Source organism: Podarcis erhardii, assembly GCF_964252035.2.
Source record: "Podarcis erhardii genome assembly, chromosome: 3".
NCBI lineage: Eukaryota > Metazoa > Chordata > Lepidosauria > Squamata > Lacertidae > Podarcis > Podarcis erhardii.
Genome location: NC_138507.1, coordinates 14,885,357 through 14,907,815, shown reverse-complemented (window position 1 = coordinate 14,907,815; position 22,459 = coordinate 14,885,357). Strand labels below are relative to the sequence as shown.

Genomic DNA, 22,459 nt, shown 5'->3' with positions numbered 1-22,459 from the left:
CATTAGATGTGCCAAACATTTCAACTGTCCAAACTATAATTTTAAGCCAACAACTGGCTCATTTTCCTTACTCCTAAGTGTCGGTCTCGGGGTATCACGTTAATAATGTGCATTGCACAAAAAAACAGAACTTCCCACTGCATCTTTAAATTGTTTGTTTTTGCTGTGAAATTGCTTTGGAATATTTTATGTGAAGCAATTCATGAACGCAATAAAATAAAAACTGGAAGAGTGCCTGGTTTTGTGTAATCCAAAGCTCACACCACTTACTGTTCCTTATTCATTTACTCAAATTTTGGCACAGGCTTCATCCACCTGGCGGTAACTTGTGAAAAAATGCCGATTTGCGGAATTAGAATTCATATCCTATCAATATTTAGGTGTTCAGTCAAAATCCAGTTGTATAGAATCACCTGTAGCTAGATTGATGGGGACAGGAGCATATAAAAAGCATCTTAGCTGGATATTCTTCATCAGTACAGAGCTGCATGTGGATCCTGATCAGGCCCCATAATCCATCTGACTCTTTTCTGAAAGTAATGGAACCAGCTCCCTATTGTGGCTGGAAACTCCATTAGCTCTCCCTTTGAATTTGGGTTCCCCTTTCCTTGCACTTCCTGCCTTGCTTATCACCTTTCCTTTCCAGCTTGCTCTTTCTTCACTTTTTATCCCTTCCTGCTTCTTTATTCCCACTTTTCCAACTGCAGCTCATCTCACAAAGGTCTGGGAGCATTGTGTGTTAAAGCCAATTGTGCGACAAAAAACTTATGTTACAGATAGGTAGCCGTGTTGGTCTGCCATAGTCAAAACAAAAAAAATCCTTCCAGTAGCACCTTAAAGACCAACTAAGTTAGTTCTAGGTATGAGCTTTCGTGTGCATGCACACTTGGTATCTGAAGAAGTGTGCATGCACACAAAAGCTCATACCTAGAACTAACTTAGTTGGTCTTTAAGGTGCTACTGGAAGGAATTTTTTGTTTTGAAAAAACTTATGATCATGGATAACAATGATGCATCTTGAGAGGAACCATATCCCTATCAAAGAGATGGGGGAGCCTACAGCTTATTGGGGGATGAAGAGGGGCTCATAAAAGCCACTCTCTCAGTCTTCAGGCTGCCTATGCAACTCAGTGTTGAATAAGAAACAAACTGTAGAGTCAACTGTAATTCAGTGGCAAAGTATCTCTACAGAGTATGTCCCTTTCCAGGATCTGGTAGGAAACTAATTAATTACCACCTGGCATGGTCAATTTATCCAACTGAAAAGAAAGAGGAAGTAATTGGAACACCGTGTTAGGAAGATATTAGAAATTACAGTGGTTTAATCAACAATTCAGTTAAACCACTGGAGCTAATTTTTTTCCAGTACTGGGGCAGGTGGAGGTATTCCACTCATATTTCAAAGCAAAACACTATGGTCTTGAGCCTAACCCATCTTATTTCAATAAAATCCCTTTTATTTCCATAGAGCAACTCAATCTGTCCCTCTCTCCTGAACAAAGTAAGTGGAAACCAAGATCTATTGAATCTTAATGTAGGCTGCAATTCTATGTGCCCCCCCCCCCTGGAATACATTTACTACCGAGTAGACCAAAGAAGCTGCAACTTTTAAATTAAAGGGGCTTGAGTAACATTTTTGCTTTTTAGAAAGTTAAGGCTACCCCTATACGCTTACTTGGGCCTAAGCATAAAAAACTCACTGAACATACATTCAAATAAGCCTGCAAATCTCAAGCTTCACTGCTAAGCCTAACTCTTCGATTAAGCCATATCAAATAACTTACTTCAGTGCAATCATGAAATAAAATACAAGGCTTCTCCTTTATGAATAACCTGGCTGTTGCACCTTTAAGAAACTTGAGCATTTGATAAACGCTATTAAATAGTACCCTTAAAAATGAATGAAGGACTCAATCATCTTCAAAGTACAAAGTAGTAATCAGTTGTAACAATCAGTGCAAAACCTTTATTGTATCATAGTAACTTCAAATGTTGTGAAACAGTTTTCTACAATCTTGAGTTTTTCTTCAGAGAGCAGATTTTCCTGCTTCAGTTTTGCGATAAGCGCTTCTAAGGATTTGAGCCTGTTTAAGGTTTTTCTCTCCTGGATTTCTAAAAGTGCTATTTTGGAGTGCAGCTTTGTAATTTTCTGCCAGAGTTGTTCCTTGTCAGAGTCTTGCCTGCAGTATGAATGCTCAGTCTGCAGAACATCAATTCCACTGTAACTGGCAATACATGCAGATGTTTCAGTTCCTATGTTTATTAATTCCTGTTCTGCTGGTAGAAATGAACCCTCTAACAGCAAGGGAGTTCTTGAACCCTCAGAAGGAACTATAATGGTGATAACAGAATCTTTATTACCATTCAGCTGTTCTAAAGCTTGTGAAACAGTGTGGAGCAATACAGTGTTTTCATCAGTTTCTTGCAATTCCACCGAACAGCTTGCAATGGGAAAGTCCAGTTGATCAGATGGAAGGTCATTAATTGGTACAGTGATATTGTTTAATTCTGGAGATGAACCCAAGTGTTCAAGATGTATCTGTGGAACTGTGACTTTGGATTCTGAAATGCGCTCAAGACATGCATGAAGATCATGAACTGAAGTTTGCAAAATTGTGGTTGTGCTACTGAAAATATTATCTATAGAGTTATTAAAACTACAATTTTCTGGGGAGCTGTAATTGTGGGCTGTTGAATTCTGCACATCAGCTGGCAGTAAGACTGGGCTGGTTTGCTCCGTATTCTGTGTAACAGACTTAATTAGACAGGAAACATCATCTTCAACTTTTACTGTGTTCTTAAGCAGTTCTTTCTTTTCTGGAGACTTGCTTAAAGTTGTACAAAGTGCTTTTCTATATAGGCTTTCTTCAATGATATTTTTCTTTGGTGAAGCAAGTTTAAGAGATGCAGTTGCTACACTCATATCCCTTTGTTTGACATCTATTTTTTCTTGTTTTCTTTTCTGGGAAAATCCTTTTTCCTAAAGAAGAGAAAATAATTGATTTTATTAAAGTTGTTACAACACATTGCATGGTGGTTCCCTCTCCTATATTGTATTACAGCATAAGCCAGTGTGGTGTAGTGGTTAAGAGCGGTAGTCTCGTAATCTGGGGAACCGGGTTTGTGTCTCCGCTCCTCCACATGCAGCTGCTGGGTGACCTTGGGCCAGTCACACTTCTTTGAAGTCTCTCAGCCCCACTCACCTCACAGAGTGTTTGTTGTGGAGGAGGAAGGGAAAGGAGAATGTTAGCCACTTTGAGACTCCTGAAGGGGAGTGAAAGGAGGGATATCAAATCCAAACTCTTCTTCTATGCATGTTATCTCAGATACAAGTCCAACTGTGGTCATTGAGGGCTTACTCCACAGTAAGTGAGCACAGGACTACAACCTGAAATATTATTCAATAGTCCCACCATTCAAAATAGATTTGACGCTTGCACACCAGCCTTGTGCAGGTCTACAATCTTGTCCCTGACATCCTTGGACAGTTATTTGGTCTTGGTCATGGTGGCTACTTTGGAATCTGCTAGATTGATTGCTTCTGTTGACAGGTGTCTTTTGTACAGGTACTGTAACAAACTGGGATTACAGGTAAGACCTCTCCCTTACAGCAGGTGCTTTTAATCTCAGTTCGTTACATACAGTGAAGATACCAGGTAGCCTGACAGCTGGCTGGTTGATAGGGGATCAAATACTTATTTCACTCATTATAATGCACATCAATCTCTGACTTTTGTCTTCTGGGTTTCTGGGGTTTTCCCTATTGTTATTCAGTCTCTCACAGCTACAATAAACCTACCATTAAAATTATGGACTGGTCATTTCTTCGTCAGAGGGCAAACGGGCAAATTTAGCAGGGGATCAAATACTCCCCCCCCCCCGTAAACCCAGAATAGAGGGACACGGGTGGCGCTGTGGTCTAAACCACTGAGCCTAGGGCTTGCCGACCAGAAGGTTGGCGGTTTGAATCCCCGCGACGGGGTGAGCTCCCGTTGTTTGGTCCCAGTTCCTGCCCACCTAGCAGTTCGAAAGCACACCAAAGGGCAAGTAGATAAATAGGTAGCGCTCCAGCGGGAAGGTAAATGGCATTTCCGTGCGCTGCTCTGGTTTGCCAGAAGCAGCTCAGTCATGCTGGCTACATGACCTGGAAGCTGTCTGTGGACAAACGCCGGCTCCCTCGTCCCATAGAGTGAGATGAGCACGCAATCCCAGAGTCGTCTGTGACCGGACCTAACGGTCAGGGGTAGCTTTACCTTTTAAACCCAGAATGCTTGGGTATAACAGTACAAACCTTTCACAGAAGCCCATTTTGGTATATAGCAATATAATTAGTTTATTATTACATTTAGCAAAAAAACAAAAACAACAAGTCCCATGATGTTCAGCAAAGCACCCTCCACTCTTGTTTTGGAGGGAAGAAGACACAGTATCTCCTTCCTCCCACCTAGTTCTTTGCAGGCATATGTTTACTTGGGGTTTTAAACAAATATTAAATGGTAGTCCTGCCCCCTAATCAATTCAGGGGCAGGTGGACCCTGAGTTGGCATCATCCAGCAGTCTCAGAACAGAGCCCGAGGGTGGATCAAGAGGGTGCGAGTTGTGCACATCCTTACCCTATATTACACAGTTTGTTTCTAATTTGAAATTCTCTGTTTTACCTGATTAACAGATGATGAAAAAATAGTCGGCACTGCTGTCGTTTTCAAATATCGAATGCCCCATCGTACATCAAGAGAATCTGGCGTAAAATGGTCACTGCAGAGAACCTGGTGCTTGCTGGGAGTCCAAGTGTCGCGTTTCATATTCCGTAACCATTTCTCTAATCTTTCTTTATCATGAAGAGGAAATCTGCTTTAAAAGATTTTTACAAGAACAGTATGTTACGCTTCAAGTAAAATTCTTACCTGCAACCTTTTAGACTTTATGTGCAAAAGTATCCATTTAAGTTTCTTACAAAACATTTTGTTCCTGGAGATACTTTGCAAGAATGAGAGTTCTAGATAAAATATATGATTTGAATAATGCATCAGCCAGTGACATAACATCACAATTCAAAGTGCTAGCATTGACACATAAATCCTAAATGGTTTAGGATTTGGGTATGTCAGGGACTGCTTTTCCCAATGAAACTGCTGCTTCATTAAGATCTGCTTTGGAGCTCCCTCCATGGGTCCCTTCAGACAAGAGGCAGGTGATGATTGGAGACAGCTGAAAATCTTCATCTTCCCACGCTTTTAAGGTCAATATCATAGATTCAATTTTTATTTATTTGTGCTGCTGCTATTTTGATAAACTTCACAACAGATATAGCTTGTTTGTGTAGGGAACTTCTCTGGAAACTTTGCTCTGAAGAGCAGGATGTCAAACAAATGCTAGGCATTCATATGGACACTGTGTGCATTCACAGTAGTATCACACAGTATGCTGCTTGTAAAAAGCATTGATTACATTTTGAAATGGGCTTACGTGGCCTTTTCACACAGCAACAGGTATAGTCCTCCAGACCTAGACCTTGGCTAGCAGGTCCTGCCTCTGTTTCCTCAATTAGGTCCCAACTACACTATGGTGTTTCTCTGCTAGTTTGTACCTTGTTAACCAAGCTGCATGTAGCCCCCTTAGAGACACCATTTTTACTGGACCCAGCCAATCTTAAAATTGACTATCAGGCAAGCTACAGAGAAGAGGGTGAAATACATTACTTTTTGAAAACCTACCCTTTTTGAATGGATGTGTGTAAAGTGCCGAGTATTTATTTATTTTGGCCAATTTATTATAGCACTTAGAAACAATTGTAATTTAAGTAAATTGATACAATGCAGCATTGAACAGTAATGGGGGTGTGAAAGGTCATGTATTAAAGTGCCGAGTAGTCAAGCAAAGACAGATTCACACTTGCATGTTACCGGTCTACCAGATATGCGCGCTTACATGAATCTGCCAAATGACTGCTACCCTTTCAACACAAACGTTTCAGTGGACTCCCACTTTCTCCATTCCTTTACTTCCCAGTTCATATTTACATATCGTCAGTGCTTTTTTTTCCTAAACAAATGTTTAGGGGTACTCTCACTTTGACTCAAGAAAAACCACCATTTTATAGTCCAAATCAGGAAAACATAAATACAGTAAAAGGACAAAAATTCCCAAAATGTTTAGGGGTATGCGTACCCCTGTGTCCTCCCAGAAAAAAACACTGTATGTTGTTGGGATTGCAATAAACCTCAGACCAGTTTACAAAAGGACCAACAACACCCCACACAATCCATTACAATTATCCATAAAAGACAATTAAAGGTAGATTAAAACACATTAACATCTACATGTTTCTGGACAGATTCCAGAGGGGGCTTCCTGTTGGGCTGCAATGGGTTGTAATGGATATGGATTGCTCTAAAGTCAGTTTTTAGTGACGGCTGATCCATGGCCGCTTGATGTACGTTTGGGGACTATTAATTTGTTTATTATCGTGGAAGAACTGTAGTGTCTGCTGCTGTGATCTTATTGTGACTTTTGGAGCACCCATCATCTCAAGTTTGTAGGATATTGACTTGGAGAGGCATTCTGCCTCCATTTCAGTGATCTTTGACAGTGACTTACCACTCCTACCATTCCTGTTCATGGAACATTTATTGGATTCTTGTTAGTTTATTTGATTCATGCACATATTATGTCTTCTGTTTATGAATTTTGAAACAGTATAGTGTTATAAAAATACTGTCAGTCTATTATTAGCCGACGTGTTGCTTGATGTTGTTCAGAGCGTTCTGTTCTGCAACACAGGGGATTTTCTTTGGTGTCATTTCAGCACCAGCTGAAAAGGAAAAACCGCCTCGTATTTTGCCACAACCCACTCTCCTTCCCCTCCGCTTCATGACACCCCCCACTTCCCAGCTCAGCTGGCGGGTCGGTGATCGCGCAGCCCGTCCCTTCAGCCTCCCCTTGGTACTCACGGGTAGAAGCTGAGCTTCCGCTGGTCCCGGGCGCTCTGCCCCGCTCGGTTCCGGCAACAGGTAGCAGCGCAGTACCGAGGCATTGCTCCCCTCCCCCCACCCCGAGCCTCCCGGGTCCCAGCTTCGCCACAAAAAACAACAACGAGCAACAGCCTCCCCACCCTCCTCTGGCTTCCGCTTCCGGAAGCTGCTTCCGGCTTCCGGCCCCTCGGCCCCGGAAGCCCGGCGCCGGCCAATCGCTGAGTCACCCCGAAGCGGAGCCACAACAGCCTCCTTCCACGTGCGCCGAAAGCGGGCGCGCCGCGTCAGCCGCCCGCGGGCGGCCAATCAGGGAGCGCTTCGTGGTGGTAGGAGCGGCCCCGCCCCTCCGTCCTCGCGACGCTCCTCTGGGCCGAGGCTATAAAAAGGGGAGGGAGAGGCGGGAAGGAGCGGTCCGGAGAAGGGGCAGCGGAGCGTCGAGGGGAGAGCGGCTGGGGGTGTGTATGTGGAGAGCCGGTGAGTGGGGCGGCGGCGACGACGCAGGGGGGAAGCGTTAGCTCTTGCTCCCGTGAAGGGGGGTGGGGGGCAAGAACTCCTTCGTGGCTCCCTTATAATGTCCCTTGCCCCCCTTTCATCCTCCCTCTTTACCCCCCCTTTGCCCCCCTTTTAATCCCCGCTTTGACACTCCTTCCTCCCCTTTTAACCCCCTGCCCCCTTCTGACCTCCTTTCCCCCCTTCTAACCTCCTTTCGACTCCCTTTTAACCTTCTTTGCCCCCCTTTTAATCTCCCTTTGCCCCACAGTTGCATCCCTTTAAACCCCACTTTAACACTCCTCTCTCCCCTTTCAAGCCCCTGCCCCATTTTAATCTCCTTGCCCCCCTTTAACCCCCTTTGCCCCACTTTTGCTTCCCTTTAAACCCCATTTTAACACAAGCTTCTCCCCTTTTCACCCCTTCCCCATTTTAACCCCCTTCCCCCATTTAATCTCCCTTTTCCCCACTTTTAAACCGCACTTTAACACACCCTCCTCCCTTTTTATCCCCTTCCTCCCTTTTAACATCCCTTTTAAACCCCACTTCAACTCTCCTTCCTCCCCTTTTCACCCCTGTCCCATTTTCACCCCCTTTCCTCCCCCCCCTTTTAACATCACTTTGCCCCATTTCATCTCCCCTCTGCTCCCTCAGAGGTGGAAAAAACCTAAATGGTTATGAGTTGGCGGGATGGGGGTTCCTTCCCTCCACCCACCAAGTCTCCGTAGCTGTGAGACGTTGTTAAAGGTTAGGGAGGTTTTTTTATGCATCAGGAATGAGGCCTGTGTAGTGTGTTCTATTTTTCTCCCCAAGTATGTATTAGCCTCGCCCATCATCTCAAGTTCTTTTTAGGATGGCTAACAGGATCAAAGGTTTTCCTTTCTCTCTCTCTCTCTCTCTCTCTCTCTCTCTCTCCCTCTCCCCTCCCTCCCTTTCCTCACAACAGCCCTGTGGTGTAGATGAGGGGCAGAGAGAGAGAGAGAGGGGTCCACGGTCAGGGTCATGGCTGAGTTGAGCTTTGAGCTTGAGTTTTCATTAATGTATGCTTTGCATTTGTAAACCACCTGTCCCCATTCTATTCTCACAACAACCCTGTGAAGTAGGCTGAGAAGTGGTGGCTGGTGGCCCAAGGCCACCCAGTAAGCTACATGGCTAAGTGGGGGATTTGAACCCTGGTCTCCTAGGGGGTCTTCTAGCTGTGCAGACCTCTATGGAATTTTCCTCCTCTTCTTTAATTCTAATCTCGATGGGTAAGTAAGATACCAGGCTGCAGTTAACATGGGGGGAGGGAAGTGGTTCAGACTTGAAGGCATCTTCATCTATTGTGACATTGTGTAGGGCTGCCATAAGTGAAAATTCAGACACATACATTTTTGAGTTTTTAGTTTTGCCTGTAGTTATCAAAAAATGACATTTTTGAGCTATTTAAGAAAATTTACCAAAATCTTGACTTCTGACATGGATTGTCCGGATTTCCCCAGGCATTTCAGCGATTTCCGCCTGGACACTGTTTACAACTGCTGTATTCCAGCTATGTCCGGGAAATTCCAGGCGTATGGCAACCCTTATGTTGTACAAACCAAATCCAAATTAAGCTGCAGTGGGCGAGGTGGTGATATGAACTAAGTGAGGGATGAGCTTGCTTATGCTGAGGGAGGAAAACTCTCATTAAAAAACACACCAGCTAGAAATAAGAAACCAGGAGAAAAGCTGGAGCTAGATCCTTTTGGAAGGAGGTGAGCTGTGTTCCAGCTACACTGCATGCTAATAAGATAGATGTGAGTTTAAGTGCTTACAATGGGTGGTGTTGCAGACTGCTATTTGCCTCCCTGTAATTATATCTGAATACAGGTTGCCATAGATCAGCTGTGAGTGCAAGGCATTCAGCATATGAATGCATCACCTAATATAATTAAGATTTTAAACTGGCAGTTTAAGTTACAAAGGAGAGGCTTGTCCTGAACTAGAGTTAAATTAAACTGGTTATCTTCACCCTTTTCAGTCCCAGGACACACTTTTAAGCCAAACATACATTTGGAGACCCATATTTGCATGGTGGTAGTGGTCCTATTGTGACCCACCTTGGATCAGGCTGCAAACCCACTTGACACACTCGTTGAAGACCAGTGGACTAAACCACGGTTCCCAGTCCTGGCACGTAGTACAGCTTAGAGAGGAGGAATGCGAAGTTCTAGCCTTGTTGTAGCTTATGCCCAAGTCCTAGTACAGGTGTGGGGAATCTTTTGCCCTTTTGCTGAACTACAACTCCCATCAGCCCTTGCAAGAATGGTCATTGGCCAGGGACTATAGGAGTTGTAGTTCAGCAACATCTGGAAGGCCAAAGGTTCCCTACACTTGCCCTTATTCAAACGAACCACAATTAAACCTTGGTTTGATCTCCTTAACTAGAGTTAGACTGGTTCGCATGACACAGTAAGCCAAACTATGCCCTACCATGAACATGTGGTCTCCAGGAGAGGTTTCGTTTGTTCCCCCCTAGTTGTTATTTTTAATCCTGCACTGTTAGTTAACACCTCTACTTGCTAACTATCAGCTGTAGCCAAGGTGCATCCATGCAGTCCTGGTAAGCCATAGTTTGGTTTTGTTCAGTTTCTGTTAATTGATTCTCATGAAAACTTGCAGATTCTGGCTTCACACAATTAACTCAAGGCAGTGTCAATTTACTCTTGGCAGAAAGCCAAGGTCTGCTTGACCTAGAAACTACTCACTCCGATTGGTTAAACGACCAGCACTCAACTCTGTTATCTAGGAATGCTAGTACGTTTGGGGTGTGGTGTGTTAGGAGTAGGAGTGCTGTGTAAGGTTGAGAGAGAGAGAGTGAAAGGATTTATTTTACTTTGTTTTGTATGCAGAAACTCTGCTGGTTTCTTTTTCCTTTTAATAAATCCTGTAAATAGTTATTCTGAGTCTAGCTGACTAGTCATTTCCACCTCAACTAGCTTCTTCGCTGTGCAGGAAAACTCTGCTACGTTTGGGCTAAAGCCATTAGAGCTATGCCTGACACTTCAAAGTTCCAAGAGGTTATGGGTATTGTGCTGCCAGCCTGAGTTGTGGTGGTGTCAGCATCGACGGTGTTGGTTCCAGTAGTTCCGGAAGTTGTTGTTCCTGTTGGTGCAGCAGATGGACACTGGTTGGTTCCTGACTGTTGTTTGCTGGTGACGCAGTGGACACAAGGACAACAGTTGCAGCGTGTGAGTGCTGGGTTGCTGTGGTTCCTGTTCTCTCTCTCGGTGGTCGTGAGTAGCTGGTTCCGGGTTCCAGGGACATCGCTCTCAAGATGGCCTCTCAACCAGTTCAGATGGCTTTTGAGCGTCTGAATGACTCCAATTACTTGCTGTGGTCGGAACGCATGCAGGCAGTGCTGCAGAGGGATCGTCTCTGGCAAGTGGTGAGTAAGTTTCCTGCGAAGCCTGATGATGAAGACCTCGATAAAGACCAAAGAGCAAGGGCCACAATTGTTTTGGGGCTGGAAGATTCCCAGTTGCCGTATGTGAGGGGAATCAAAACAGCTAGAGGTGTGTGGCAAGCACTTAAAGAACTTCATGTGCGTGAGACAGCGGTTTCCAAGCTGTTCATTCGCAAGGCATTGTACAAGGCAATGTTACAGCCTGGGGCTACAATGCAGGAACACCTACACAATTTACAGTTAAAGTTTGCTGCTCTACAGGAAAGAGACTGTGCGTTAGACCAGCAGGAGAAGGTGGCTATTATTTTGAGTTCTCTCCCGGAAAGCTGGGATAATTTAGTTTTGTCTCTAGAAAGCATACAGGAGCATGATTTATCAGTCAGTTACGTTACTGGGCGTTTGATTGAAGAATGGCAGAAGAGGCAAGAAAGGTCGTTTGCTGCAGAGGCTTCTACAGGCGGGCGGTTTGGAAGGAGTTTTCATGCCATGCCAGAGGTGAAGCAAAAGCAGCGTACCGGTGAGGAGACAGCGTTTGCTGTTAGGCGTTGTTTCCGATGTGGGTCTTCGGCGCATCTAAAACGGCAATGTCCAGAGTTGGTCAAGTCTCAGTGGCCGGTGCAAGAGCAGAGACGAGATCAGCAGCAGCAGCAGCAGCAGCGTAAAAAGAAATTCTTCAAACGAAAACAGTCGGCTCAGCTGGTGACCGCCGAGGTCAAGATTGCTGATGAGAAACAAACTGTCTGGGTGGTTGATTCGGGCGCGTCTCGGCACATCGTAAATTCAGATGAATTGTTTGTTTCCAAGAACTCAGCACAGCGCAGCCAGGTAGCCCTAGCAGACGGAAGTACTTCCGAAGTGATTTCGGGGGGTGCAGTTTTTGTTCCTTGTTTTCGTGAATGCCTGCAAAATGTACTTTGTGTGCCTTCATTAAGGAGCAATCTGATGTCTGTAGATTGTTTGCTAAAAGCTGGGTTTAAAGTGTATTTTGAAGGAGACAGTTGCATTATTAAGAAGGCTGGTGAGATTTTAGGCACTGCTAAGTCAGAGGGAGGCTTGTTTTGGCTTAAAGCAGGATCTCAAGTTGCAGCAGTAGTCAGTAAATCTCAGCCTGCAGTGAATAACAAAGCTATACATGACAACTGTGTGCACTTATTGCATAGGAAATTGGGGCATGCTGGCTGGAAAAGTGTACTAAAAATGTCTGAATTGGCTGATGGGGGTAATTTAAAGAGTTGTAATAAGTACCTTGATTGTAATGTCTGTAAAAAGGTTAAAACCCACAGAGTCTCTTACCCCAGAAGTGACAGAGTTAGTGAGTCACCGCTACAGCTGGTTCACATGGACGTAATTGGTCCATTTGCTGTAAGCAGGGGTGGATCGCGTTTTTCATTAACAATTGTGGATGACGCCACGCGTTACTCTTGGGTTTTTCCCATGAAGAATAAGGGTGACGTGTTCACTAAGTTTAAAGGCTGGGTGGCATCTGTGGAAAGATTTCTGTCCATTAAACTCAGAAGGATTCAGACGGACAGAGGTGGCGAATTTATGTCAAATGCTTTTAGAGATTGGTTACAAAAGCGTGGCATTGGGCATAGAAAAACGAATGCTTTTTCCCCAGAGGAGAATGGCGTTGCAGAGCGAAAACACAGATCTTTACAAAATATGATGTTTGCCATGCTTGATGATGCTGATTTGCCCATGTCTTATTGGGGGGAGAGCATGCTCACCGCGTGTTATCTCCAAAATAGGCTCTTTCATCAAACAATAGGTACAACCCCGTACTTTAAATTGTTTCAGAAAAAACCCAAAATTGACCATTTGCATGTGTTTGGATCAAAAGCCTGGGTACTAATTCCAAAACAAATGAGAAAGAAGGGAGATCCTAAGACCAAACAGTTAGTGTTTGTGGGTTACCAGGAGCTGGGAAAAGGTTTCCGCTTTGCTGAAGGGACAAATGGCATTGTGATCTCCAGGAATGCCAGTTTTTGTGAACATAGTGGCTGGGAGAGACTACATGCCAATACTGAGGTTTGGTTTGAACCTTCCCAGGAGCTTCATGACTCTGAAGGTAAACATAGAGAATCAGAGTCTGAAGGGGAGGAAAGTTCAGATAAGAGCTCTCAAGAAAGTGGAATTAGCCAGAGACCAGTTGCTACGCAACAAAAGAGAGGTCGTAGTTCTGAGGAGGAAAGTGGGTCAGAAGAAAAATTTTCTCCCAGAAGATCTAAAAGACAAAACAAAGGAGTGCCTCCGGTGCGTTTTTCTCCAGATACTGCAAACGTGTTTAGTGTAATTGCAGAGCCCAAGAGTTTTCAGGAGGTGTTAAAGTTACCAAAAGAGGAGGCAGAGCTCTGGAAACAGGCAATGGAAGAAGAGATGTCCTCTCTGAATGAGCACAAGGTCTTTACACCAGTAGCAGCGCCTGAGGGGGCAAAGATTGTAGGCTGCAGGTGGGTGTACAAACTTAAACCTCTGGTGACAGGAGAGTACAAATACAAAGCTCGTTTAGTGGCTCAAGGATACTCTCAGAGGCCTGGAAAAGATTATGACGAGACTTTTTCCCCTACTGCTAAGGGGGACAGTGTAAGGCTGATTCTAACGCTTGGAGCAAAGAGAAAACTCCTGTTAAACCATTTTGATATCCAGACTGCATATTTACATGCATCAATATCAGAAGACCTGTATCTAGCCGAACCGCCTGGTTATGAGACAGGTTCCAATAGAGTGTTGAAATTAAACAAAGCTTTATATGGTCTCAAACAGGCGGCAAGATCTTGGAACAAATGTTTCCATGAGGCCTTAGTGTCATTTGGTTTCAAGCAGAGTACAGCTGACAATTGCGTTTATGTACGTGGTACAGGCAGTGATCAAGAGTTTTGTCTGATTTATGTAGATGATGTATTGTATGCTTGTAAAACAGATAAACAAACTAAAAGGTTTGCCAAGCAATTGTCCAGCAAGTTCAAAATGAAGGACTTAGGCCCGGTTAGGACATATCTAGGGTTGGAAGTGTGCTGGGCCCAAGATGGCAGCTGCCTAATTAGTCAGCAGAACAAAGTTAAACAACTACTGACTACATACAGGATGCAGGATTGCAAAGGGGCAGTGGTGCCTATGGATCCAGGTTTCATAAAAACACTTCATATAGATGAGAGTCCTGAATTTGAACATCCTGATATATATCATTCTGCAATTGGAAGTTTATTGTATCTAGCACAGTGGTCCAGACCTGATATTAGCTATGCAGTAGGCATATTGAGTAGATTGGTCTCAAAACCCACACTAAATGCCTGGAAAGGGGTAAAACAAGTTCTGAGATACCTCAAACAGACAATTGGCTATATGTTACAATTAAATTCTTCAGAGGATGAAATGTTGAGTTGCTTCTGTGACAGTGACTGGGGAAATTTGCCAGATAGAAAATCTGTCACAGGACTAGTCATAATGGTCAGTGGAGCTTTAATCAGCTGGCGGTCACGCAAGCAAGACGTTGTAAGTGTGTCATCAACAGAATCCGAGTACGCCGCATTGAGTGAATTGTGCAACGAGGTGATTTATTTCAAGCATTTGTTAGCAGATTTAAATGTAAATTGTGGAGAACCAGTACGAGTTTACATTGATAATCAGGCTTGTATAACCTTAAGTAAAACAGAGGGTTTCAAATCACGTTCCAAACATATCTCTGTAAAATACCAAAATGTACGTTGCTGTGTACAAGACAATATAATCACATGTACTTATGTACCAAGTGAAGAAAATGTAGCAGATGTATTAACTAAACCATTGGCAAAGATAAAGAACAAGCAAATGTGCAAGGGTTTAGGTTTGCTGGAAAAACAAATCTCCTACATAGGTGTTATTTGATGTTAATTGTCCAGCAGAATCTGTGAGGGGGTGTTCAGTTTCTGTTAATTGATTCTCATGAAAACTTGCAGATTCTGGCTTCACACAATTAACTCAAGGCAGTGTCAATTTACTCTTGGCAGAAAGCCAAGGTCTGCTTGACCTAGAAACTACTCACTCCGATTGGTTAAACGACCAGCACTCAACTCTGTTATCTAGGAATGCTAGTACGTTTGGGGTGTGGTGTGTTAGGAGTAGGAGTGCTGTGTAAGGTTGAGAGAGAGAGAGTGAAAGGATTTATTTTACTTTGTTTTGTATGCAGAAACTCTGCTGGTTTCTTTTTCCTTTTAATAAATCCTGTAAATAGTTATTCTGAGTCTAGCTGACTAGTCATTTCCACCTCAACTAGCTTCTTCGCTGTGCAGGAAAACTCTGCTACGTTTGGGCTAAAGCCATTAGAGCTATGCCTGACACTTCAAAGTTCCAAGAGGTTTCCCATGTTGTTACAAACCAGATCAATACAGCTTAGTAAAAAGTGAAAGCAGAAGCTCCTCCTCCCCATCCCACCTCACACAAAAGGAATTTTTCACTGCTTGTTGATAATTAAAATTGTGTCTATTGTCTTAATAGTGCCAATACATTTCCCCCCCCTGACTTCCAGTTCTCAGACAAGATAGTTAGCAGTTCTTTCTAGCTTACCCTGAAGGTTATTGAGCCTTTACCTGAACCTGGCCACACCATAATCTGAATTATTCTCATAATATTATGCCCAAACCCTTCACTTCTTATTCCCATCAGTGTTTGTCTCATCACTACTTATGATATGGTAATCTTTATTGTACAATAATCTTTATTGTCATTGTCCCATACAGAACAACGAAATTGAAAAAAATCTACATCAGACATTCAAAAACCAACAAGCCAGCTATCCCAGCCTGGTTAACTCCCTAAAAACTCTGATACCCCATAATTAAATAAATAAATAAATAAAATATACTCCCACAGAGACTACCTTACACTGCCTTTAAAACCAAAATCTCATTTGGATAGAAACTTAGCTTTATGAAGCAGAAGCAAACTGGGATGTTGTGTAGTTACTATTATTTTTATTTTATTAATTATAAAATTTGTATACCACCATATACCCACAGGTCCCAGGGTGGTTCACAGAATAAAACCATGATATAAAAACACAGAATACATAATCAAAATAGAAAGAACAATTGTCACTTTCATTTTTATGTTGAACAGCACAATTTAGTTTTGAAAACAAAGTACAAACTTTAATAGAACAGACTGTTTTATCCTTATAGCTATATTATTTCATTTCTTTGTGCGTATATGTTTAGAGCTTGTCCCTAAACAACCCTAGAGAGCCTTAGTAGAAAGAAGGAGGGGCAAGATGAAAATGGAGGAAAGAGAGTTTGGGAGAATGTAACATATGTAAGAGTGTAGATAAAGAACAACTTGTTTGTGTCCAAGTCTTGCCTGCTGTGGTCTCATTACCAGGAATAAGATGCAAAACAGGCATGTATAGACATGTATAATAATTTGCATATGTATAAAAAACAGTATTAATGTACACATTGAAATTGTAATTGCCCATGTTAGGAAGTGATAAATGTCAGTATGAGTGTTGACAACTGTAGGGAACAGAATTTTCAATTGGGAATTGGTAGTTATGAATTGCATTTCTGCATTATCAATTTTATTTATTTATTATTATTATAGCCTGCAATATCCCATGGGCTCAGAGTAGCTCATAGCCATTTCATCAGCATCTTTCTTTGTCCCCAAAGGGCTTGCAGTAAGTATTAGGTTTTGATGGCTGAGGAAACAAAGGCAATCACACTAAGAATAATACATTACTTCCACTTGCTATCACTGTTGCTCCCCGTGCCCAAAAATAAAAAAGCTGGCATTTATTTCCATTCACTGCCACCTCTCCATTTTCATGCCAAAAATACACAGCTAAAAATGGGTCCTGCAGTTCTTTTTAAGGGATGTATTTAGTCTTTAGCAATACTGTTAAGAAAAGGGAAGGGCTGAAGTACAGGTGACTTGGAACTTACACACATTTAACTTGTGCACATTAAGGGCCTCCAGGAAAAAAAGACTTTGGGAATCCCCCCCCAACATAAAGCCAACGTATGTTGAGGGTCACCTGCAAACACAGCAGGTGGAAAGAAGGCTACAATTTATTTTGATTGTTTTTATTTTGCACAGGGTAGGCAGTGTTTTTGCAACAAAGGAGAAGCCTGATTATAAAGCGAACTTCTGCAAAATAGCCCAAACTTTATCCACTGCTTCTGACATTACTGAAAAAATAACAAGGTAACACCAGGCTAGGGATGCGGGTGGCGCTGTGGGTTAAACCACAGAGCCTAGGACTTTCTGATCAGAAGGTCGGCGGTTCGAATCCCCGCAACGGGGTGAGCTCCCATTGCTCGGTCCCTGCTCCTGCCAACCTAGAAGTTTGAAAGCACGTCAAAGTGCAAGTAGATAAATAGGTACCGCTCCGGTGGGAAGGTAAACGGCGTTTCTGTGCGCTGCTCTGGTTCGCCAGAAGCGGCTTAGTCATGCTGGCTACATGACCCGGAAGCTGTACACTGGCTCCTTTGGCCAATAAAGCGAGATGAGCGCCGCAACCCCAGAGTCGTCCACGACTGGACCTAATGGTCAGGGGTCCATTTACCTTTATTTAACACCAGGTTACCTTAGTGTACAGATACACAGACATGCACATTTGCCCTTTCTCGAGTGGTTTTTGTCATTACAAATGTGAGTTAGTAGGCATCTTTAGAAACGTGTGCATGCATATTGTGTATTTCTGCACATATGCACACACAGAGTGTGTAAACTTTATAAGGTCACCTAATGTTTCCTTGATACTGTTCCTGATGTTTCTGAAAATCTAGTATTTGTAGGGAGACATTTTAAGCAGGCCTGAAAAGATAAGCCTCCCAACATGGACGAATTCAGCATTGCCCTGCTGTGGTGCTTGTTGATGATTGTAGATCTTTAACAGCAGAAATTTGAGAAGAGATCCTAAACCCTTGTTTGGTGGAAACCATAAATACATGTAGAAGTGTGGCTCTGATCCAACCAAAGTGAAGTACTTACCTCTCTTTGATTCCAATAGCAGCAATCTAAGGGAAGCATTCAGAGGTACGCTCTTATTATTTCATTGGTGCAAGCGTTTTGGCTTGCCTGATGAAATGATTCCCTCTCCTCCCACCACAGGATATTCCACGGTTTCTGGTGACACACCCCAAGCCAATTTGGGGGGCAAAGGAGGGGGAACCTCCATTGTGCAAGTGGAAGTTGTTGCGCAGGGTTTCCGCTGGTGGGACACATTCGTTTAATCCTACCCTAAGCATTTGGCAGGATATTTAAATGTGTGTACAGTGGAACCCCGGGTTGCGAACGTGATCCATGCAGGAGGTATGTTTGCAACCTGCAGCGTTCGCAACCCGCAGCGCTGCATCAGGTCCCCATTCTGGTACTTCCGGGTTCGGCTCAGTGTGCAGCCTGAAAACGCATTACCTGAAGCATCTGTAATCCAAGGTACAACTGTAAAAAAATAGACTGCACAGTTTAAACCTTTTGGGTGATAATCGGTATTTGAAGTAGATTCATTGAAAGCAATGGACTCGAAGTAATTTGTTTCCCCTGGGTCTATTTTGAATGTAACTTAGGTTTGCATCACACCTTGCTCAGAAAAGGCCTTAAAAAATAAAGATCAATCTTTTAGTAGCTAGGGGTAAGTATAAATTATTCTGAAGGAAGTCTACTAATATCCATGGTGAAAGGAAATATATTAGCTGCAGCTGTGAACTCTTAATGTTGGTGCAAAAGTAAAAATATTCAAAATTGCTTTCCTTTAAAAAGGTAAATAATTCATTAGAGAGATGCTTTGTTGCCAAAGGCTAATCATGTTGTTTCCCCCCCACAGGAATATTGCAATGGCTACTACACAGGCTGTCTTTATATTTGCACTCTGCATTTTAATGATAACAGAATTAATCCTGGCTGCTGAGAGTTATTACGACATCCTAGGTGTTCCCAAGACTGCATCCGATCGCCAAATCAAGAAGGCATTTCACAAACTAGCAATGAAATACCACCCAGACAAGAATAAGAGTCCTGGAGCGGAAGCAAAATTCAGGGAAATTGCAGAAGGCAAGTAGAATCCTATTCTATTTTACTAAACACTCATTGACCTGATATTTCTTGATCTCCACTTTGCATGGAGATGAGTAAAGCTAGATATATTTCGTTGAATCCAACTAAATCATTGCACACGGGGAACAATAGAACTTTCTATCCCTCCCATCCATTGCCTCCAAATCTAGAAAACTTGCATTTTTCAGAAAGTAATGAAGCTTGTCTGCTTGTGTAGGAGTCCTGTGTATTCCTTGGAGCACAAAAGGAACTAGTACTTAGTACTAGAAGAATCTTAATTCTGTTTTCTAGGGATTAAAGAGTCATCTGGTCATAATAACCCTTTTAGCTATCTTTGGAAACTGTTGCACACAGGCACAACTTCATTTATTGTAAATATTTATACTCTGACTTCTAAGAGTGTAGTTTCCAGCAACTATACCTCCTAAATTCTAACTAAAAATAGTTACAATTGAAACACATATTGAACTAACAGTTTCACTTAATTTCTCTCTTCGGCTGAAGTGAGACAAATCAATCCAGGGAGACTTTAGCATAAAAGATCTGGAGAGGCTCAAAAACATATTTTTTTAAAAAAAGTTTTATGTGATCCTTGATAAAGCAGAATTTGCAAGTGGATTAAAAAACAATAAGTTGTTGCAGAGCACTTAGGGAGGCTCTTCTACGGGCCCTGTATCTTTACAGGCCATTCTGTGCATGCCTCCTCAGAAGTAAGTCCCACTGAGTTCAGGGATGCTTACTCTCACATAAGTATGTGTAAAACAGTTCGCCCAAGTCATGTCCTTGGCTGAGGTGTTGACATTTTGACAGAATTCTAAATTCAAAAGAATGAGGAACTGATCTGGAAAGGTTCGTTGGTAGAACACATACTTTGTTTGCAAGAAGTTTTGGGTTCCATCTTCATAAGTCTGGGACCTAGGATTGCTTGTTAGTGTATTGAGCTATATGGCTCAGTTGTCTGACTTTGTGGAGTGTGTTCTATCTGTGACCTAGTATCATCAACAGTGGTGTAACAGTTCTCCAGCATTTTGAAAGCTCAAAAACTTCCTCAGTTCTTTTACACGAGAACCTTGAACTTGAAGTGGCCAGGAGCTGAATGAATATATGTTATGCATGCAGAGTATATTCACTTCTACTGAGCTAAAACTGATCTCTCTGAGCATGTGCTAAACTTTCTCTTGCATTGCTCTTTAACAGCATATGAAACGTTGTCGGATGAAAACAAACGTAGGGAATACGACCAGTTTGGCCATGCTGAAGGACGAAGAAGCAACGGAAACACTTTCCAGCAGCCTTTTAACTTCAATTTTGATGACTTGTTTAAAGACTTTGACTTCTTTGGTCAAAACCACAACACACAGTCGAAGAAACATTTCGAAAGTCATTTTCGGAGCCATCAGCATGCTCACAGCAGGCAAAGGCGTTCTTTCCCAGAATTTTCCTTCGGAGGGGGACTGTTTGATGACATGTTTGAAGATATGGAAAAAATGTTTTCATTTAATGGGTTTGAGAACACACACCGACACACAATGCAGACTGAAAATAAATTCCATGGATCTAGTAAGCACTGCAGAACTGTCACACAACGTCGAGGAAACATGGTTACTACATTCACAGACTGTTCTGGACAATAATACTTGGGCGTTTCTTCTCTGCCCCGCCCTTAACTATTTTCTTTCTTTCTGTCCTTTGCTGCTGAAATACAGAAGTTCTTCTGTGAACTGTGTGAGATTTATTGTTTAATCAGAGTACTTTAACTGCTGAAATAAGCTGTAGCTAAACTGATAACTATTTCCCAGAACTGCAACAAAGCAAGATGAGACGATGTTGACCTTATTTAATGGGTTACATAGAATGTGCATGTGGGGGAAAATCTCCATATGACAGTGTTAGGGTCTATTTTTAATAACATAGAAGCAGGTTAACAGATTACCTCACTAGTGCCAGTTAGTGGTACAATAAACATTATTATTGTCAGATTTCTATTTCTATAAAGTGTTATCCTGTTGAGTGATTGTGTGATCTTATGTTTTTAATTAGTTTGCCTACTCCAAACCTGAGTTATTAGTACTCACTTTAAAATACCACGAAACATTAAATTTGACTTTTTTAGGTGACGTGTGACAAGTGTTGCGCAAAATTGACCTTGCAGCTCTTATTGTTAGGCCCTGAGCACAGAAAGTTGGGAAGCATTAGCAATGACGATCATGGCCAGCATCTGAGGTTGGCTTTGTCACTGTTAGCCAGTTGTGAGTTTCATTGAATTGCCTCAGTACTAGTGTAACAAACTACTGTTTTACCTGTACCACATAAAACAGAACACTTGACTTGTCTCTTTTTTTAACCTAGTGCGTATGTTAATATGAAAGGCGGGGGGGGGGGATCTTTCTCTTGTTGCCATGACCTAAAGGCTGAGGTATAGCTACCCCTTCCTTATAGAGGCCTTTAATCTGTGTTTCTATGTATGTATATTATTCCCCCTTTTGCCTATAGCCAACAGAGTTGAGTTAGTTTCATATTTACGTATTGCTTCACACATCCAAGGGCACTCCAAAGCAATTTACTATAATAAAATACAGTAGCCATAAGAAATACAGTGGTACCTCGGGTTACATACGCTTCAGGTTACAGACTCCGCTAACCCAGAAATATTACCTCGGGTTAAGAACTTTGTTTCAGGATGAGAACAGAAATCGTGCTCCAGCGGCTCAGCAGCAGCGGGAGGCTCCATTAGCTAAAGTGGTGCTTCAGGTTAAGAACAGTTTCAGGTTAAGAACGGTCCTCCGAAATGAATTAAGTACTTAGCCCAAGGTACCACTGTATACCAAAACAGCACAAATGTAAAATGTTAAGTGTTCATCGAAAGGAAATCACATAAACATCGCTGGGAGAATAAAACCATATTTGCCCTTGGTGACAGAAACTTAACAAGTTGCACCAGACCAGTTTGAGAGCATTCCATAAATGGGCCCCTCTCAGAACATTTCTTGGAAGGGAACACACAGAAGGACCTCAGGTGTTGATGTGCGGTAATCTGTTGACCTGAGGAAAGGGGGTTCATGATGCATTATAGGTTGAAACCAGCACTTTGAATTGGGCTCAGAAATACATTGGCAGAACTAGAATTTTATATTCAGATCACCACCTCCTGTTCAGTAGTCTGGCTACTGTGTTTTGCAATTGCAGCAGGAAGTTTTGGTATACCCACCATTTGCACTCCTCCATACCACGCCCCCATGGTGAGCCTGCTAAAAAATTGTTACTACATTGAGTTGGATAGGTACCCTTGCATATACAATTCAATGGGGAGAGCTTCTGTATCTCCTCACTTCAGTGCAAAATATTTTCCAGCAGCCGCATGCATTCAGTTTCTGAATTATGTGCAGAGATACCAATAGATGTACAGAAGTGTGATGGAAGTGCAAGCAACCTTTAAATATTGACCTGTGAGCTATGTAGGTACTGGAGTTGTGGATGTCTTTTAGAGAGGACCACCCTGTGTAAAAAGTGAAAAGCTGCTTCATTTTTAAAAGTTTCAGCTCAT

General features: G+C 42.6%; 2 protein-coding genes and 1 long non-coding RNA gene across 7 annotated transcripts in view; 2 read left to right on the top strand and 1 right to left on the bottom strand.

Annotated features, from left to right (window-relative positions):
* LOC309339371 overlaps positions 1–4,836 on the top strand; it is a 44,569-nt gene extending 39,733 nt beyond the window's left edge. For all 3 annotated transcript variants that reach the window (XR_014155251.1, XR_014155252.1, XR_014155253.1), the window contains exon 4: positions 4,670–4,836. This is a non-coding gene — a long non-coding RNA (uncharacterized lncRNA). The remainder of the gene's footprint in view (positions 1–4,669) is intronic.
* On the bottom strand, positions 1,940–7,112 carry THAP5 (THAP domain containing 5). Of its 2 annotated transcripts, none has more exons than XM_081857269.1 (3): positions 6,951–7,112; positions 4,659–4,851; positions 1,940–2,980 (listed from the first exon to the last, which is right to left on the bottom strand). In XM_081857269.1, exons 1-3 carry the CDS (start codon positions 7,031–7,033, stop codon positions 1,967–1,969), a joined length of 1,290 nt encoding a protein of 429 aa, XP_081713395.1. In that variant the 5' UTR covers positions 7,034–7,112; the 3' UTR covers positions 1,940–1,966. The 2 variants fall into 2 exon arrangements, with proteins under 2 accessions (XP_081713395.1, XP_081713396.1); XM_081857270.1 differs by having other exon boundaries at positions 4,659–4,848.
* DNAJB9 (DnaJ heat shock protein family (Hsp40) member B9) lies at positions 5,217–21,242 on the top strand. 2 transcript variants are annotated; one of them, XM_081857470.1, is made up of 3 exons: positions 5,217–5,239; positions 18,686–18,912; positions 20,113–21,242. In XM_081857470.1, the coding sequence occupies exons 2-3, from the start codon at positions 18,696–18,698 to the stop codon at positions 20,547–20,549; spliced, it is 654 nt and encodes a 217-aa protein (XP_081713596.1). In that variant the 5' UTR covers positions 5,217–5,239; positions 18,686–18,695; the 3' UTR covers positions 20,550–21,242. The 2 variants fall into 2 exon arrangements, with proteins under 2 accessions (XP_081713596.1, XP_081713595.1); XM_081857469.1 differs by lacking the exon at positions 5,217–5,239 and adding an exon at positions 7,296–7,445.
* Positions 21,243–22,459: the final 1,217 nt, after the last annotated feature.

Bases quoted from the DNA above. Each gene is read 5' to 3' on its own strand.
- THAP5 (XM_081857269.1), bottom strand. From the start codon at position 7,033: ATGCCTCGGTACTGCGCTGCTACCTGTTGCCGGAACCGAGCGGGGCAG. The intron at 4,852-6,950 runs GTGAGTACCAAG...AATCTTTTAAAG, and splicing joins CGGAAGCTCAGCTTCTACCC to CAGATTTCCTCTTCATGATA. The intron at 2,981-4,658 runs GTAAAACAGAGA...TCTCTTCTTTAG, and splicing joins TTTCATCATCTGTTAATCAG to GAAAAAGGATTTTCCCAGAA.
- DNAJB9 (XM_081857470.1), top strand. From the start codon at position 18,696: ATGGCTACTACACAGGCTGTCTTTATATTTGCACTCTGCATTTTAATG. The intron at 18,913-20,112 runs GCAAGTAGAATC...GCTCTTTAACAG, and splicing joins ATTCAGGGAAATTGCAGAAG to CATATGAAACGTTGTCGGAT.